At 31.8% G+C, this 19,240-nt stretch overlaps 1 protein-coding gene across 4 annotated transcripts in view; it reads right to left on the reverse strand.

Annotated features, from left to right (window-relative positions):
* The window catches only part of LOC113400133 (partitioning defective 3 homolog), a 48,524-nt gene that overhangs the window by 17,169 nt on the left and 12,115 nt on the right, over positions 1 to 19,240 (reverse strand). Inside the window, exon 1 of one of the 4 annotated variants that reach the window (XM_026639598.2) lies at positions 9,525 to 9,978. The exons of 2 other annotated variants lie outside the window; for them this stretch is intronic. In XM_026639598.2, the coding sequence (XP_026495383.2) occupies positions 9,525 to 9,644 (120 nt within the window). In that variant the 5' untranslated portion in view covers positions 9,645 to 9,978. Of the gene's footprint in view, positions 1 to 4,733; positions 4,836 to 9,524; positions 9,979 to 19,240 lie in introns of those variants that run through there. One more of the 4 variants, XM_064215484.1, reaches the window with a different exon arrangement.

Consider the following 19,240-nt stretch of genomic DNA (forward strand, 5'->3'; position numbering starts at 1 on the left):
ATAGATTTTACTGACCATATAGTTTTTGTATGCAACCTGGGAAAATTCTACTATTGCTACGACTACTCCTCATAAAAATAAACCTCAGCGTAATCGTAACTGAGGGCTAATTCTACTTTTTTATTTCGGTCATTATGCAATCCCGATCCGCTGACCATTGTTGACAATGACAATTTGTTAGTAGAATAGACGCCCTGTAAACAAACACGTTTCGCTTTCACATCAGTCTCCCCCTTGCTCCGTCTGACAATCTTTACATCGTATAAAATAAAGTTGCTTTCTCTGTCCCTATGTCCCTTTGTACGCTTAAATCTTTAAAACTACGCAACGGATTTTGATGCGGTTTTTTTTTTAATAGATAGAGTGATTCGAGAGGAAGGTTTTTGTATATAATACATAGACAGTATAGTTAAGTAACACTGATAATTTTAAAAGTTTCTAATTTGATGTCGTAAATTTATAAATTTTTTGCGCTTACATTGTAAACGCTGGCTGAACCCTACTAGATAGATCAAAATAATGTACTACAGAATTGTACACCTCAAAAATGTCTATAAAAAGTCCGCGATGGTATATGTCTATCTCTTAAAGATAACCCACAATAACATTTTTTTGTCATTTTTTTTTACCACAAATATTGGCTAATTTTCGAAGCGATTTTAACCTAAACAGCATTAATCCTTATCCAATTAGGTACCTTAAATAAATTGTGCATTCAATATAAATCAATATGGCTCTTTATAGCATATAATTTAAATGAATATTTTCGAAGATATTACAGTTTTAAAACGCACGGACATAGCGGTTTGTATTTCCTAATGAGTGAAAACTGTGTACGTTGTACCTATTTGTTATCACTACATAGTGTAAAACAAAATTGCTTCCCGCTGACTGTCTTTTCCTGTCTATGCTTAAATCTTTAAAACTATGCAACGGATTTTGATGAGGTTTTTTTAATAGATAGAGTGATTTAAAGAGAATGGTTTTGTATGTATAATACGTGGACAATATAGTAGATAAACACTGATAATTTTAGAGGTTTCTAATGTGATGTCGTAAAAAGACACATTTTTTGCGCATATATTGCAAACGCTGGCTGAACACTATGAGATAGATCAAAATAATGTACTACAGAATTGTACACCTCAAAAATGTCTACAAAAAAATCCGCGATGGTATGTGTCTATCTATAAGTGATAATCCACAATAACATTTTTTTGTTATTTATTTTATACCACAAATATTGGCTAATTTTCGAAGCGATTTTGACCTATACAGCATTAATCCTTATCCAATGAAATACCTTAAATACAATGTTGATTTAATATTGATATATATGGCCCTTTAAAGAATATGATTTAAATGATTATTTTCGAAGATATTACAAATTTAAAAATTGCGGAACGTAGCGTTTGCGGTGGTACCGGCCGGCCGGGGCGGCGGGAGCGTGCTATAGGCGCGTCGGAGGCTGCGGTTCTCCCTGTAGCACTTTGAATTTAGCAGCGATCTGACGTGGTTATTATCGGAGCTCTCTAGCGATTGAAATAACAATCCATACTTCCATACTAATATTATAAATGCGAAAGTAACTTTGTCTGTCTGTCTGTCTGTCGCGCTTTCACGCCAAAACTACTGGACCGATTTAAATGAAATTTGGTACAAAAATAGTCTAGAGCCTGAGAAAGGACATAGGCTTTTTATTTGGAAAAAAGTGCTGTAAAGGGTTGAAAAGGGGGATGAAAGGTTGTAAGTTGTTGAAAGTATTGTCATGTTTAGAATTTTTAGAACTAGAAGCATAAAACTTATATTTTAGGCTGTACACTTATAAAATAACATATCATGACACCCACTCGGGAGGGAATTTTGGATATTCTACCCCTAAATGGGTGAAATAGGGGTTGAACGTTCGTATGGATTTTTTTAAGTTAGAAACATGAAACTTTATTTTTGGGATACTGATTAAATATGAGTAAATAAGTATTTAAGTGTTTTTTGATATTCTACCACTAAGGGGATGAAATAAGGGTTGTAAGTTTTTATGGAAGTCGTCATTTTTTAAGCTAAAAATATGAAACTTTATTTTTGGGATACTGATTACAAATGATTATATATGTATTTAAGCGTTTCTGGATATTTTATGCCTAAGGGGAGAAATAGAGTTTGACATTTCATATACAGGTTAGTCTGGAAATCCGTCATTTTGAAGTAAGAAGCATGAAATTTTATTTTTGAGCTACCGATTAAAAATGATTTGATACGTATTTAAGCGTTTCTGGATATTTTACTCCAAAGGGGAGAAATAGAGTTTGACATTTCGTATATAGGATAGTTTGGAAGACCGTCATTTTTGAAGTTAGAAGCGTGAAACTTTATTTTTGACCTACTGATTAAAAATTAGTGGATACGTATTTAAGCGTTTCTTGATATTTTAGGCCTAAAGGGCAAAATAGGTGTTACCATTTCGTATTCAGGTTAGTCTGAAGTCTGTCATTTTGAAGTTAGAAGGTCGAAATTTTATTTTTGGGCTACCGATTCAATATGAGTTGATTCAGATTTAAGCGTTTCTGGATATTCTACCCTAAGGGCTGAAATACACACCAATGTGGTATACAAAGAGGTATTACATTAACGTAACATTTTAAGTTAATTTGTAAATATATTCATATTCTACGCGGGCAAAGCCGCGGGTAACAGATAGTGTTCATACAACGGTCATTTAATACTATCGCGTTGTTTACGCCTCGCTTCGGTTTTTCACTTATGTTCGTTATGGCCTGTGGTTGGCCACGGAAACAAGTCTCCACTTTTTCATTTCTATATATATAGATACAATTCGTACGAAACGATGGGACGTTTTACACGTGAAAAAAGTCACGCCAACGCTTTAATTCGCTTGGCGTTTACTGCATTTTAATACTAGCCGAAATTGTCTATGTCTGTCAAACAATGTGTATTTTAATTTATATTCGCCTGTCTGATGCCCGTATATAATCCTGAATAACGAATTTCTATGACGTCATATTCATCAGAAGAGCTGTATATATAGGACTTAATATTAAATCTGAACAATATAATTATACTATAAAATATTGACATTATACGTTTAATTTCAATATAACTATTACATCGTTTGTATAGAATAATATTCAAGCCAACATAATTATATTTACTGGAAAAATAGTTTTTACTTACTTAATTTTGTGAAAAAACTACGACAACACATAAAAGAGGTTTCGCTCACGAAACAGTAGCTATCTACCAGGTCATTGGGGCGGATGAAGCCTTGACTTTCGCGCGCCGTCGACCAAACACAGCCTCGCACTGCTCAGAATGCACCAGATGCTACATCCCATTAAGGATCGCGTGATTCATTGGAAATCAGCTTATCTGGTGTCTGAACGGCTCCTATCTAATTACACCGTGAAATGCAAAAAACCAACGACAGTTACGATAAAACTCGTAATAATAAATATAAACAATGGCAATTGAATAAAAAATCATATTTAATCAAAACAGCCTTTCTTTCAGATATCTAAATTTATTAATTTTTTAAACTTTAGATTTGCATTTGAATGCAAGTGCAACCAAAATATCTTAAATATGACGTGTAACATATTATTTGATAACAAAACGTTGCAACGGCATAAATAATTAATATGACGATGAAGTCGAAACGTCAGCTGTACGATCACGCGAATTCCGCGCATCTCAATAATCGTGAGTAAAATTAATCCGTAGGACGGAACGTGCCGAATATCCGTCGACCATCAACACGAGATACATCGCAAACTAATGACATTTACTATCGAGCACAAATACAAAACTTTAATAGACCTTCAATTGTAATTACAGCAAGAACCTCTTTTTACGCTTGAGTATTTATGATTTACAAGTTTTCCAAGGTACTATTCAATGCTAATTGATGTTATACACGCAAGTTGACAGGTATTTTTTTTAATGAAACTGATTACCTTAGATACAAATTTGTCGAGAGCCTTATGTAGAACGAACGGATATACATTCGCTTATGGTTTTGGGCGCGCGTGCCGAATGATAAGTAAATGACTGCGTCAAACGAATCTTTTGATTTTTAGGATTAATACATTAAACTTCTCATATTATAAAATAGAAAATATACTCGAACTTTATACACTTATAATAACATAAAATGAGTTTACGATTCAGTGTAAGAATAAACATAGACATTATTTCTATGTATGTCTATCGAGACGAGTAATTTCGTTGTTCATTGTCATTATTTTTGCATTATTACTTTACGTATTTACTTTAATAGTTGCCAGTTTCCTTTGAAAACCTGCAATCAATCATCGAATTTAAGCAGCGATTTTGTTAGTTAGTTATTAACATTTTCTATTCGTATTATTCAATTTGTTTTGAAAAAGAATCTATCATATCTACTTCAAGGTAACTTGCGAAATTCTTATGTAAATACTAAGTGTTAGAACATGCATAGCACTTATTGCGATTTATTTCTTCTTTCTGACTTCATACGTTTCAAGATAAAGAAAAATTTTAAAAAGCAAAATTAATTTTACTTTGAAATATTCTAGATATATAATTATTAGGAAATAAGCATATAGAAAAATACCGAAAAACCGGGTCTATTTTATTTATTTTAGTAGTAGTTTCCAATAAGCACACAACTTTCACGTTTTTATGTTTCACGTTTTTATACGATTATCAATATTGGATGTTTTATTAAATTAGATTACTCAAACTGTAACAATTAAATTTTCTATGAGCACAAGCACTTGAAGAAATAATAGAGCGTGTCGCACAGTCGCGCCGTGCCGCGCCGTAAACACAACTGAAGGCAACTTAATAAAAATCGCATAACCACGAATAATCTTGAGAAATAAACTGTTACGTTTCCTATGAAAATGAAACAAAAACAAAGTAGTAAGAATACAGCAATTCGAAGTGAAAATTATCAACCTACTGTACTAAAAGTATAAATCTTAAACAAGGCAGTTATTTTTTTGTTAACCAAACCATTGCTAATTGAAATATTTTAACACTTTTGATGGCTCATTGTCCGGCTACCTAATTCTATTTAAAAAAGCCGGGCTAATGGGTTAATTTTCACCATCGCCCGTAGACGCCGTAAGAAATATTAACCATTCCTCACAACACTAGTGGGTATACGCATCACCAACCTCATGAACTATTTGTGTCTCTCGTATCTGTATTTACATTGGCTGTGTGACGGTTTAAATAAAAATTAGCTATTATTTTTAGGCAGTAATTGAAGTATTACTTAAATATTATTACGAGATGTCGTGTATTTTTTATTTTTTTATAGTAATTAGTTTGTGCGTATATAAAACTGACAGTAAACGTTACAGTTACTCTCTTCCAGTTTAAATGAACGAAAAAGGCATTCATTTTGGTTGTAATAATTCACGCGCGGTTGAAATATCAAGTAATAACGTTATAATTAATTAATGTTAAAATATATTCATATAGCACTCAATTAAATATTTAATTTAGTTATTATAAATAAGCGGTAATCGAGGTGTTAATAATTGCTATTCGTATAATACAATATTATCGAGTAAAATACACAAATAAGATGTGCTAAATACGCTAACGATTTTCCAAATAAATATAATTAAATGTCTATATATAAACTTTAATATATAAAAATTAACACCATATGTTTGCTTCATACTACCATATATGGTTTAACAAAAACGAATACCCTCGCTGTTGTCAATGTTATATGTATAAGACACGTCAAAGCAATCTATAAGAGCACAAGGTTTATGGTCTTACTAGTATTCATTTACTAGTTCATCGTCCTCTCCAGACTTCATCAGCTAAATCGTACCAAATCTTCACGTTTTTTTTTTAAATATTTGCCAAGCATATGACTCCACTCCACCTGATGGTAAGTGGTAGTGGAGTTCAAACGCGAAGACAGCCAGTACAGTTGAAAAGAATGAACTGCACTAGCCGCCTCGTCTCGCCTTTACGCCTCGTTTGAAGGAACCCAGGTTATAAGGGGAAGGGTACGTGTGCTGGTCGAGAATTCAATTTTTTACTTGAAATTTCAAAAACATCTGAGCACCAGCAAGTTGAGGATTCAAACACAGGCGAGCGACTTTAAGTTTCATGTGCTTGATTTATTTTTATAATTTATCTCGTGAAATAAAACATCTTCACGTAACATTGTTACCATCACACACCGTGTACATAATTATTAACAAAATACAATATATCAAATAATTCTAAATTCTACTTGACCTACAAATTATAGCATAAATAATTTATGTTTTATATAAGGATTTCAAAGCAAGGATATTGCATAATTATTTATAAATTAAACTCCAATTCAATATATTGTAGGCATTATGAGCCTTGTACCAGAGCTGTCTTCAGATAAATTGCAAATACCTGTAATATATACTGTATCTGTAATGGAAATATGAATACCTTGTTGTTGACAACTTATGGTAATTACAAAAGTTGACAACACAAAAAGTTGATACTATTCATCATATAGACACGAAGTTTAATATTGAAAATTTAAATGCTCCCTTAAATTTTGTTTTTCATATTATATGTACATACATATTATAGAAATTAATTTAAGATCTTCGCATACATCATTTTAGATATAATATTGTAAAAGCGTAGGCTTTTAATACAGGAAATCGTTTTGTGTTTGAACAATGAGAGAGTCGAGCAACTAACGATTCACAAGTACTTACGATTTGAATTGCCTATAGTTCAGCGAACACAATTCATATAATAGGATGTAGGTCCATACAAGTTAATGGAATTGTATACTTAATTAAAATACTGTATTGAAGCCAATATCCATTAATCTAGTTATTGTATGCCAAGGCTAAGAGCCTAGAAAGGTTTGCAATTATGACAGTTTTAAAGCGCTAGTTCATTTTATATCATACTACCTTTCCTTTAGCAATTATCACGGGTTGAATCAAATCAAAAAAATCATGGGTTTTCTCATCGGGATTATTTTAAATAATTATGTTATATCCCAAATAATGTCTTTGTTCCGTTTGCAGTTGAAACGATTTGACCTTGAAGTAGTGTCAAACCTTTATTAAACGGTATAATTGTCTCATGCCTCTACAGTGGTAATAAGAGGGCTGGTTAATTTTTCGTTGACATATTTAAGTCCCTAGTCCCTATAGGGCCGAACAGGTGTATCTTAACCAATGATTGCAGGTTCAAACCCATGCAAGCACCACTGAATTTTCATGTGCTTAAATATGATAAATAAAAACATCGTTAAGAAACCTGCTTCTTATTTCAATAAAATTCTGCCACATGTGTATCTACCAACACGCATTGCAGCAGCGTGGTGGAATACGCTCCAAAAGATAATTTAAAAAAGGTTATTTTATCTATAACAAAGTCGACTTGTATGGTAAATATCATTCAAACCTGTATAGTTGTTTGTAGAGCGTGTTTAATTAAAAAAAAAAAAAGAAATTACAAACGAAATTGTTTACTAAAATATGAAGAACGGCAGACAGGTTAAAAGTAAATAGACAAAAATACGCCCCAATTTCAACATACGAGTATTAAGCTTTTATACATTTTATACAATACTTTACGTTACAAATATATTTAATATACAATTACACGTAATTAAAATGAATTACGTAAAGAAGCGCGATTGTCACACAACAAACTAATATAACCTGTTTAGTGTTTAAAATAGAAAAATAATGTTATCAGTACTATCTATAACAATCACTAGTCAACACAAGCGTTGACTATCTAAGTGGAATGTCAGATTATTTTCCATCCGCTAAAGGCTAGGCTTATTAATAGGTTGTTTCGTTTAGTAATTAACAGATTAAATTAAAATAATGTCAGTTAGATTCAGCGAAATAATTAAAGTTGAATTATTCTACGTTCAAGGTTTAAAAACTCAACCTCATTTCAAACATAATTTGATATTTTAATTTATATTGCGACTAACTGCTCACGAATTTAAATATATAAGCGTAACAGTTTCATGCTTATTATATATTTAATATACGGAACTATATATTCAATGAACATCCCCCACAGTGATCGTTTTCACGTAAACAGCCAGCTTACCAAATTCACTTAATATTTTTCTTTTCCATTCCTGCTTAGCGTCTTTTAACATATTTACTGTTTAAAAATTTAAGATAATATTTAAAATTATTTTTTCTTTATAAATAATAATGATTTCTCTGACTTATCTTTAAAATATAAATTGTCTCAGATTTTGCAATACAACAAACTTTAAAAATATCTCTCAAATTGCTAATCCACCAACCTATTTATTTATTGTCAAAATCTTTACAAAACAAGGCATATGATGTGTAACATCTGATCTCAACTCGCTAAGAAGCATCATTAACATTATGTCTCTTTAGAAAATGGGTTTGTACCATCTAAGTGCCAAGTCTAGCACCGCGCGCTCTTATTGGTCAAATTGAATAGCGCGAAAGCACGTGCCGGATTCTTATTTTACACATCCGTCCTTATTCACGAAATCACTCCCACAGATTGCAGGGAAGCTAAAGGAAATATGTTGTGCATCAAAACCTTTTTATTCGTTTACATTTAGTAAAAAATTGAAAGTTCTACAGTAACCGCGAAGACATGCTCTTCGCATTGATTGTTAAGAAACGTTTTAAACTTCAAGAGCGTGATCGGAGACAGGAGAGCGGAGCGTTATAAGTTTAAGAAAATATCGCATGTCGATTTCCTAATTAACATAATTAGCTACTTATATGCTGGAAAAATAACATTTATGTTATAAATGCATAATTTTAGTTGTCATGTAACGTTCGCATCACAAAAATTGCAATATTGTCATTACATAACTTTATTTTATAAATTTTAATGTTACTCGGTAAGTTTTAAAATAAGTTGACCTAAAATTGTTTTGAATTTGTTGGCGAATCTTGCCCTTATTTTCTGCAGTTCATTGACCTTTGCGAGTAGTGTTATGTTACTGAATCGTTTAGCATCGACAATATAATTACAGCTTTATAACTGCGTTGACTTTACAAGTACTTTCCTATCACAATAAAAACCGTGAAAGTAACAATGACGCTACGCAGTATGGCGTATTAAATCTCTCTATTAAAGCCATTTGTTTCCTAGTTCGTAACTATTAAAAACCATTTAATTTAATAATAAGCTTTTTAATTCTTACTCTATAAAGATCTATAATTTTTTTGTTCTTCATATTTTTAAAACGAGTGTATTCTAAGGGAGATTAGAAATATTTGCAGACTGTTCAAGATATGTCACAAACGCCGTATTAAATGTTGGAAGGCTATACGCAAGACAAACCTGGCCATAGCCAACTGTGCCTATCGATCTCCTTTACGTATCTTCCATCATAATAGACGTTAGTTGAATATTTTGTATCCATACACGTTGGTATACTGATACCAAAATTTGATACTGGACAAAATTAATCGAATTATGATTTATGAACGAGTTAAATTTATAATAATTATATACATATGTTAACTTACCGCTTCATTGGGTTTAGGAATTAAATTCTTCTGAAGTTTTTGAACTGGATAAGTCTGTCTCCATCCGAATAGTCTCACAATCTTGTCTGCCACATCTTCACATCGAGGTGGATCTTTCATTTTTATTTGTTTTATTTACGTGCATTTATTTTTAAATTCACATAATTCTCACGACATGCATAACTTTTGTAACCAGTTTTTTAGAGAGAATTTTAAGTTAAAATAAATTTTAATTCAACACGAGTATATGTGTGTAATTGTTTGCATATAAACTCCGTCAATGTACACATTCATTCCATATTAAAGTCCGTTCGATAATGCAGACGCGCAAAAAGTGCAAAAAAATGTCGAGTGGCGCGACTAAACAGCACATTCTATTTGGCCTTAGCTCCGTTATCTATTCATCGTTATCTGCAATCCACGCCTCTTTTAAATAAAGCAATAATTTGAAGGTTCGAATATATAATAAGTAAAAGAAAATATGTTTTAATATTTCCAATTGGAATTATATTATTTAACATGTTAACCCTTTAAGAAATCTTTGTTCCAATTGAATTTTACACGAGTTACAACTCACTTAGCAATTAGAACGAATATAATATTTCCATCAAAACTGTCACGCTCTCGTTCTATGTATGGCCTCTTTTAGTTAGTTATTACTGTGACCGAATATCCTATAATTTAATTATGAAGTATCTAGGGAAAGCAATGTAATAACTTAATAAGTAAGAAATATATGAAACCGTTATGCTTATTCGGCGATATGAAAGTCGAAGATTTTAAATTCACTGTAAAATTATGGGTCGACCCTAACATTGTCTGCAAATAATTTGCACGCGTATAAGCACGCAACACGAGCAATAAACACACTGGCATGAGATACAATAAAACGAGTGTTACTTGAAATTCAGGGTACGTTGACGCGTAAAGACCACGTTCCAATCGGCGAAACATCTCAGTTATTTAAATTGAATTCAATAAGAAAAAACAACTATTTATAGTCTTCTTCGTATTATATTTATAAATTATTACAAAAATTATGAAAAATGGAACGTAATCTGAACTAACTAATTAGAATTAGTTTCAATGCGTAAACATTTCCTAAAAAAATATGTAGGAACTATGCTTTCTTAAAAGATTATATCTTTAAATCAAGGTGTAGTAACTAGTAAGTACTTATAACAAATAATTTTGCCATCATCATAATGAATTGATGATATGTCATAATAATACACACAATACACGAATGAAAGATAAGGTTCAAATGACAGCGAAAAATATAAATCTATCTGGTACGCCTAAATTGAAATAATTGTAAAAAAGCCAGGAAACAATCATTGTTTGAAATTGGCTAAGAAGTTCAATTATCATTATTATGATACGACGATACCGATCTTTATGGAAGGGGAATTAGAAAGAACTTACAGGATATTTAAATGAAAAAAAAAATCAGTGAACATTTCCGTTTAAACATGTATCGTTACACTATCCATTCTAAAATATAGATACATTTATTTTGTCATTTTTCAAACAACAACTAAGGCTTGTTGTGACAAATAGGTTATTTTGCATATTTTTTTAAGTCTAGTAAGATAGTGAAAAAGGAAAAAAATTGCATGTTTTATCATTCCCTTTCACTCCTACTCCGTGAACTTCTTGACCTCTCTTCGCACTGAGGCAAGTTACCAAATAGTATTTCAAATGGACCCATTGTCATCAGCGCCGAGGTTATGCCAACGTGGGATTCAGATTTGTTTGTAATTATATAGTAAAATTAATATAGAGAAACTTTTTGAACTTGGTGGTAAAATGTTACGAGAAAAAAGTATATATTAGTAATAAGATGGTTCAGTAGATCTCTATGCTGAGATCTAGGTATCTAGATCAGTGTCAACATTTCTTATGTTTCCAGTTCTTAATAACAATACCCGCTACCCGTAACAATGATATTCATTACGAGATATTGACGAGCGCCAACGTAGCTGTATTTTCAAATTTATGACTCATTATTCGGAAAGATAATACCTACTACAGTTTTAAGCCTTTGACTAACACATATTATGAACAAAAAAAAAAAAAAAACAAAATTGCGAGAAGCAATGAAAACATTACACGCCAACTGTTCAAAGAAGCAACAATTCTCGATAAATGTTCGCTAAATATAAAAATACACACCTTGCCCTAGGAACTTTACACAATATGCTTATTGCTCATTTAAATAGGTGCTGATATTTAACATTTTTAGGTCTGGATTTAAAAACTACACTTTTCTTGTATTATTTTAACGACAAGTCGAGTATTAATAAAGTGAATAAATATTCTCTGTTGTTTAGAAAGCAGTACCATAATAATAATCTAGCTAAATAAGGCGAGAAAGCACTACAGTTAAAATGCAGGTATAATGTATTATTTAGATATTGTCAAGATATCTATCGCTCGAAACGGACTCACTGGTTTAAAATTACATATTATTGCATTATCCATTATAATCTAATACGAAGCATCGGACTAGCGTGTAGTCACGCCACACTGAAGTCTCAACAAAAACTGATTCAAAAAGCGAGTTCACTTGTCTTAACGTACTGATAGGTTTTTCCAGGTAGAGTCTCTGTTACGTTGACACATTTAAAGTTAATAATTAATCTGTAATTCGTCAATTGAGATTACAAAAATGATATATATATATGTATGTATATATATTTGTTTGTATAAAAGGACGTCGTATATTTTTATCTCTTAACACTTTCAACCTTCATTATTGCTTGCGCTATAGTGCAGTGGACTGTGCAACTTTTGTGCAAATACCTAACTGACAAAACCGTGCTAAATCTCAAGAGACAATGACTTCGGCCCAATGCCACGTTAAGGCCTCTCACTGCCACGACGTATAATAAACTTGATCACTTTGAATTGTGCTATTTTCACTGTAATGAAATGTGATTGATATTTTTGTATTTTACGTCACTTTATAGCGGATGTAAACAAACAAGAGGCTGCGCGGCGGCGGCAGGCAACTGGCTCGGTTTTCTGCGCGTACGCTGGTCGTGTCGGTACCGCGGAGGGAGGGAGGGCCGGCACTCGATAGGTCGTCTCCGCTCCCCTCTGAGGTAACAAAGTCATTGAGCCCCGTGTAAACAATTATACATAACACCTGAGTTACCACAAAACATAAATATTTCGTGTTACTATTAAATTATTAAATTTCAAGGATTTCATTAACTAACCTTTACTCTTAGTTACGTAACTGTACTATAAACATTTACACTTATACCTAATTAAAATATCTAATTGGGCGATCTAAAATGGCATTTTATGTTTATAACTGAAAAAATATACAGCTATGTATAAAGTGATGTATTTCCCATTTGCATATGAGGTGACAAGATAGTCGTACATTTTATAATTGTAATTAAATTAAGTAATCATAAATAAAATAACTAGAAATTTACTGTCAACGTTTCGGTGAAATTCATTTGAAAAAACTCTAGTATAGCTATGTTCATTAAAAACGAAATTCCTAATTAAAACTATAGTGTAGGCCGAATCGATTGTCGGTATTGAATTAATAATAATGTTACTTAAAACAGGTTGTCAGGTAACCTTTTTAGTAGTTTTATTAAAGGGTAGGAAGGATGTCGTTGGCAGTGTAGCGGAGCGCGACGGACGCGACCAACGGAACGTTCGGGGTGCCCACCGACCTGATCCAGTTCTTATCAAGGACAGGCAACACTTTCGAGTTTTACCGGGAAAAGGGAATACATGAACCATATTTAAATTAAATTTATTCAACTTTCTATTCCCATGACACTATACTTATTTTATAATAATATAGCCAGACACTGTTATAATAGTATGTTTCTATAGTTTTCTATATATAGATACAAATACTTATAATTAGTATTATATATTTCAAAATTGTATTGATAAGTAAATAGAGTCATTAATAGAAAAAAAAACAACGAAAAATACATTTTACAAATAATAAAGTTTATTTATAATACTCCTATATTTATGTATTTGTAATAATCACTCAATTACTCGATACGAATATAGAAAGCGCCATCTACGTTTATATATTTGAACTACGAAGTACAACGCTGAGATTAATTAAACAGTACAAATAATATTATGACGTTAAAATTACTGTATAATATTTTATTATAATTTAAAAATATATATATATATATTATTTTCGAACTACATATAGATAAAAATTAATGTAACAATTTGGTAAATTTGCATTTGCAACACTATCGTGTTACGTGTTGCACTCGATAGATGTCGCTAGACGTCAGCTGAGCTTTGTTTGATTCAAAGATAACATGCATGATACTTTGTATAATTAATTTTACTAAAAACAGTGTAAATATTTCATTTTTTATTCTAAAGTTAATTAATATTATCCTGTAAATATTAAGTTTTAATTACTAACAGTATTTAAAACGGGATACTTACCATGTTTTTTATTATTATTTTTTTTTAATGAAAAACATTGTAAATATCCCATTTTAAATACTGTTAGTAATAAAAATAACTATGTTAATTTAAAATCTTATTAAGTTTTAAATTTGGAGAGTAAATTTTGTCTGTAATTTAAATTTATTTTTTACTTTAATGCACATATTAAATGTGGAATTAATATTTTTAGCACTATTACATCATATAGTTAAAGTCTATATAAAACTAATGACTAACGACACGCTTTGTGCTCGTCTACGCCCAAACTAGAGTAACTCCTAGACTGCTCCACGACAAAAATTTGCTATAATGGTATTATTATATAAAACCTTGCAAATAACTGCGGATAACCGGAAATGAATACATACTCTATATTATTCTAGCCAATAAACCAGTACGAAGTAATATTTGTCTCCATTATTCTATTACATGAAGCATCATTATGTTTCATGATCGAAAAATGTTGTCGCCTCAATTAAATTTTATTATACTCTTGTTAATTTGAGGAATCAAGGTAGTAGTAAAGATAATTTAATATAGATCAATAATACACTTTTTAAAAATAATAATAATGAGAAACGTAAAAAAACCTCAAACAGTCCAAAAACTTTTCCCAATCAAATGTGAAAACTGAAAATTGAGTATTTTTTTTTCCAATAAATTTGTTTTAGTGATTATAGGTAGTATTGCGAAAGGCTTGTTCACTTAGTGTCGTTTAATTATAATTAATAATATAACAAAAGACCTATTTTCTACATTTATATACTTTTTGTCCTATATATAATATATCGTTTAGTTTTGAGATTTGTTAGTAAGTAAAAATATATTTTTTTCTTTCGATTCAATGAACGTCAGTCAGTGAGTCCGTGCACCTCGGATTTTCCAATTTTTTTTTTAATTATTTTCTTTCTCCCCATATCGTTACTGTTACTGCAAATATCAGAAATAAGTTCAAATATTTCAAACAATCTTGTTTTAAAGAAAATACAACCGTAGGTAAGTAGGTAATTTCACGTAACATCACTTGGGGGTGTTCATCGACAATAACCGTATTAATTCTATTATTAACGTTCAAACGTTTGTACGTTTTGCTTACCTTAAATACTTTGTCGCAAAATATCCACGACGGCCCCAACATGAACATTCGTTTTAGTATTTTTGTTAAAGTTTTAGTTGTCACTTGGGTTTTTTTTATTTATTTATTATGGGTTTTTTTAGCAATGAACATTTTGCTAGTACGCTCCAACAAATATCATATTTATAATATATTATTAAGTAAGTAAGTATAACAAGACTAAGACTTTCATAAACCATAAACATAATCAGCCTGTAAATTTCCCACTGCTGGGCTAAGGCCTCTTCTCCCGTTGAGGAGAAGGTATGGAGCATATTCCACCACGCTGCTCCAATTCGGGTTGGTGGAATACACATGTGGCAGAATTTCGTTGAAATTAGACACATGCAGGTTTCCTCACGATGTTTTCCTTCACCGCCGAGCACGAGATGATTTATAAACACAAATTAAGCAAATGAAAATTCAGTGGTGCCTGCCTGGGTTTGAACCCGAATTCATCGGTTAAGATGCACGCGTTCTAACCACTGGGCCATCTCGGCTCTCATACATATACATATACGTATTATATTATACATAGACTTTCATACATAACAATAACTTTTTTAAACTTTAAACAAAACCTTGTCCATTTATTATGTACTTATGTACCCAAGTACGACTTAAAATTAAAATTAATTTAAAATAATCCATGTTATTATATATCTCATTTAAAATAATAAAACGCACACTGTAAATATATATAAAATGTCTGTCTAAACTTGCAACGTAAAATCAATTAGCTACTGGAAGCCGTATAAGCGCTTGCCTAGTACAATGCCCTATTATATTACGCCTATTTTATGCTATTATTAACTATTATTCAACATAATATTATATAAAGTACTTAGTTATTATATAATATAATATTAAGAGACGAAATTCTTGTAACAAGACGTGTCCATGGTAACCAAGCCAGTGGCGTTTATCGATTTCTAAGGAATTTTACGCTCACTTGGTATTTACATAAATTGCTATGCAAACCTTCTAAACTGGATCTAAATGTGTAACATAGTATATTGACCTACAATTAAACAACTTTTGGCTTTATGAACTCAATTGACCTTTTATTATTATTTTTAAACATCTTTATACAATAAGGCTATTACAACGAGTTATTTAATTAAAGTCCAATTTCCAATAAATAAACAAAGTCAACCATTTCCCCTTTAAAGTTTAAATTTCCAAATAATTTAGTGCATGCTTAAGTTAGACAATAAATCTATGTTCCAAATTTTAGCTTTCTACACTTAGTAGTTTTGGCTATGCATGAAGACAAACAGGACAAACGATTTTATATGATGGATAATCAAGAGATTTAAACACGAATGTTAATCGAACTTCGCGGGTCGTGATCGCTTTTTTACATATGTTTTTATTTTATTTATATCAGAGTGCTTGTCAGTGAAGACGTCGTGTGGAGAAGCAATAGTCTGAAGTCAGATTAATATCCACCCGCAATGGCTCAGCGTGATGGAAAAAATGTACGAATAATGGAGAGACTATTTTCGGCAGTAGGATATTATAGTGCCTATAAATTCGAAACTAAACCCACGAAGATACAGCTTGGCTTACTTTATTAACCTAATGGCAGGCCATATTAATTCATTCTCTATCGGTCATATATTACGATCAAAGTAAATTTTCTGTTACATTGTTGGCATTAGAAATTCAATTTCCCAATGAACAATAGATACTAAAAACTAGGTAGGTATCGTATCTATACTGTCGCCGTGACCTTGATGTTTGTTCACAAAGCTTTCTTGACATGATCACAAGCGAAGAATATATAGTATACTTTGTAGAATCTGTACTTCATAATAAAACAGACACATTTTTCTATTATCATACTCGTACATCATGTTAACGTTGGTCTAGGACGCTTATATGGTTGCAGATCCGGCGGTACGATGTCTACAGACGTGTCGGACTGCCGTCTCATCGGATAATAAGTGAAGATAAGGTTTGCACACACACTTGTATAGTATAACATCAACAATGGAGAGAAGAACCGCTAAAGCGCCATAATAATACTTTTGGAAAATGACGTTTAAATTTAACACTTTAAATCTCATTTTTCAAAATTAGCGAGTGTCTCCTGCGGTCGCTATTGATATCAGCATCTGTGGCCGAAATTCGATCATGAAGGCATAACCCTAGTTATATATATAATTTACCAGGTGCACGAAATCACATGAAAAGGTAGCGTATTTCCTTTCAATTTATATTATCAAATAATTTTTCGTGTATAAACAAAGCTCTGTTAAAAATGGTTTATAAAAATTTCGAATAATATTATACTTTTTTGATAAGTATCATAAAAAATTACTAAACAAGGTTGACGATCTCATTAAAAAATCATTCATGGCGAACAACCGCAATATAAAAAACTACGATGTAACATTACTATCAAGAACAAGATTTGAGACCAAAATAGTGGTATATCTTACGAAATGGACATTCAACTTTCCATTTTACGTTTATGAGTAATAAAATTTGAGGTCGCACTATCCAAAATGCATGACTTGACTAATTCAATAAAAAAAAGCATTTATACTAACTACAACAGCGAAAACATGGAAATATCTGTACAACATCTAACAGCAATAGAATATCCACTACGAGTGTTCAATATAAGTGAACCCATCACATGAAACACACTTAAAGTAGGAACTAATGGCAAACATGATCTTATCTTAAATAGAAGATTTAGAGATTATTCCATCACACTGCACCAAGGCGGATTAGATAAATTTTCATCCGACGCATGCAGGTATCCTCGCGATGTTTTCAATAAGATGAATTATAAACATAAATTCATGAGTACGAAAAATCCCAGTTGATCATTTTGAACCCGCAATCTTCTGTTAAGAATCACGTGAAACGTATTATCAGTGGGCCATCTCGCTCAATATATCAAAGTAAGTACATTAAACGCTGAATAAAGAATGTATATCTTAAAACAGAGAAGAGTTACTCTTAATTGACTTTAGTCTTAACAAAAAAGAAATTCAATTTAAACACAGTTAATTACAATTGTAAGAAATAGCCAAGCCACTAAATTTCGTCGATGCGTGCAATGTTTCATAAAATACAAGTAAAACCACTTTCATTGCTCCGGCAAATTTTTATTAAAAGCGGAAAGTATAACTGGTGTCGGTTCGCTTGTTTCATTTAGTTAACCAGCGGGGTGATCGGTGGAGGATGACGGTCGTGGGAGAAAACGAGAGTGTGGCGTCAACATGAAGTGACATGATAATATATTCATATACTTGCCTACATCTGTATAAATAAGTAATGATGATAGTATTTGTATTCTTGGTACTATTAGTGGCTAGGTATTGTGCTAACCTATCTAACGTTATTTTTCCGTAAAAATCAATGTGTCGCTGTTACAATTGTAAGGGTTATAAAGCGGGTAATTACAATAAAGTAAAAAGGAAAGCCTGTAAATGTCCCACTGCTGCTAAGGACTCCTCTTTTTTTTGAGAAGAAGGTTTGGAGTCTAATGCACCACGCTGCTCCAATGCGGGTCTGGGATAAACATGTGGCTGATTTTCATTGAAATTAGACACATGCCGGTTTCCTCAGGGTGTTTTCCTTCACCGCCGAATACGAAATTAATTTTAAACACAAATTAAATACATGAAAATTCAGTGGTGCTTGTTTGGGTTTGAACTTTCAATCATTGGTTAAGATGCACGCGTTCTAACCACTGTGCCATCTGGGCGGAGTAATTACAGGAACAAAGGTTATATAATCATAAGTCTCCTGTTTTACGGAGCAAAAACGATGTAGGCAATATTCATATGCTTCTAAGTAGATAATGCCGGTGAAGGTGAAGCCATCAGATGGCTCATTTGAACGACTGATTGCAATTAATAATAAAAAAACGGCTCTCGGTGATTCATTATGACGTTACAATAATTCACAATGATGAGTTGTCTAATTGCAATAGAAATCTCCTTTCTGCTAATTTAAAATAAATTACTTAAAAACTCATATGGCCGTTACTAAATTCGCGTGGACATTAGATATGATTGGATACTGATTGTTATACTTTTGTTCAATCAATTTATAAGAATCATGTCATTTACCGTAATAAGAATATCTTTCATGCTGCTTCAGGGCGGTATCTTCATTAAAA

The sequence above is a fragment of the Vanessa tameamea genome, chromosome 8, assembly GCF_037043105.1.
Source record: "Vanessa tameamea isolate UH-Manoa-2023 chromosome 8, ilVanTame1 primary haplotype, whole genome shotgun sequence".
Lineage (NCBI taxonomy): Eukaryota > Metazoa > Arthropoda > Insecta > Lepidoptera > Nymphalidae > Vanessa > Vanessa tameamea.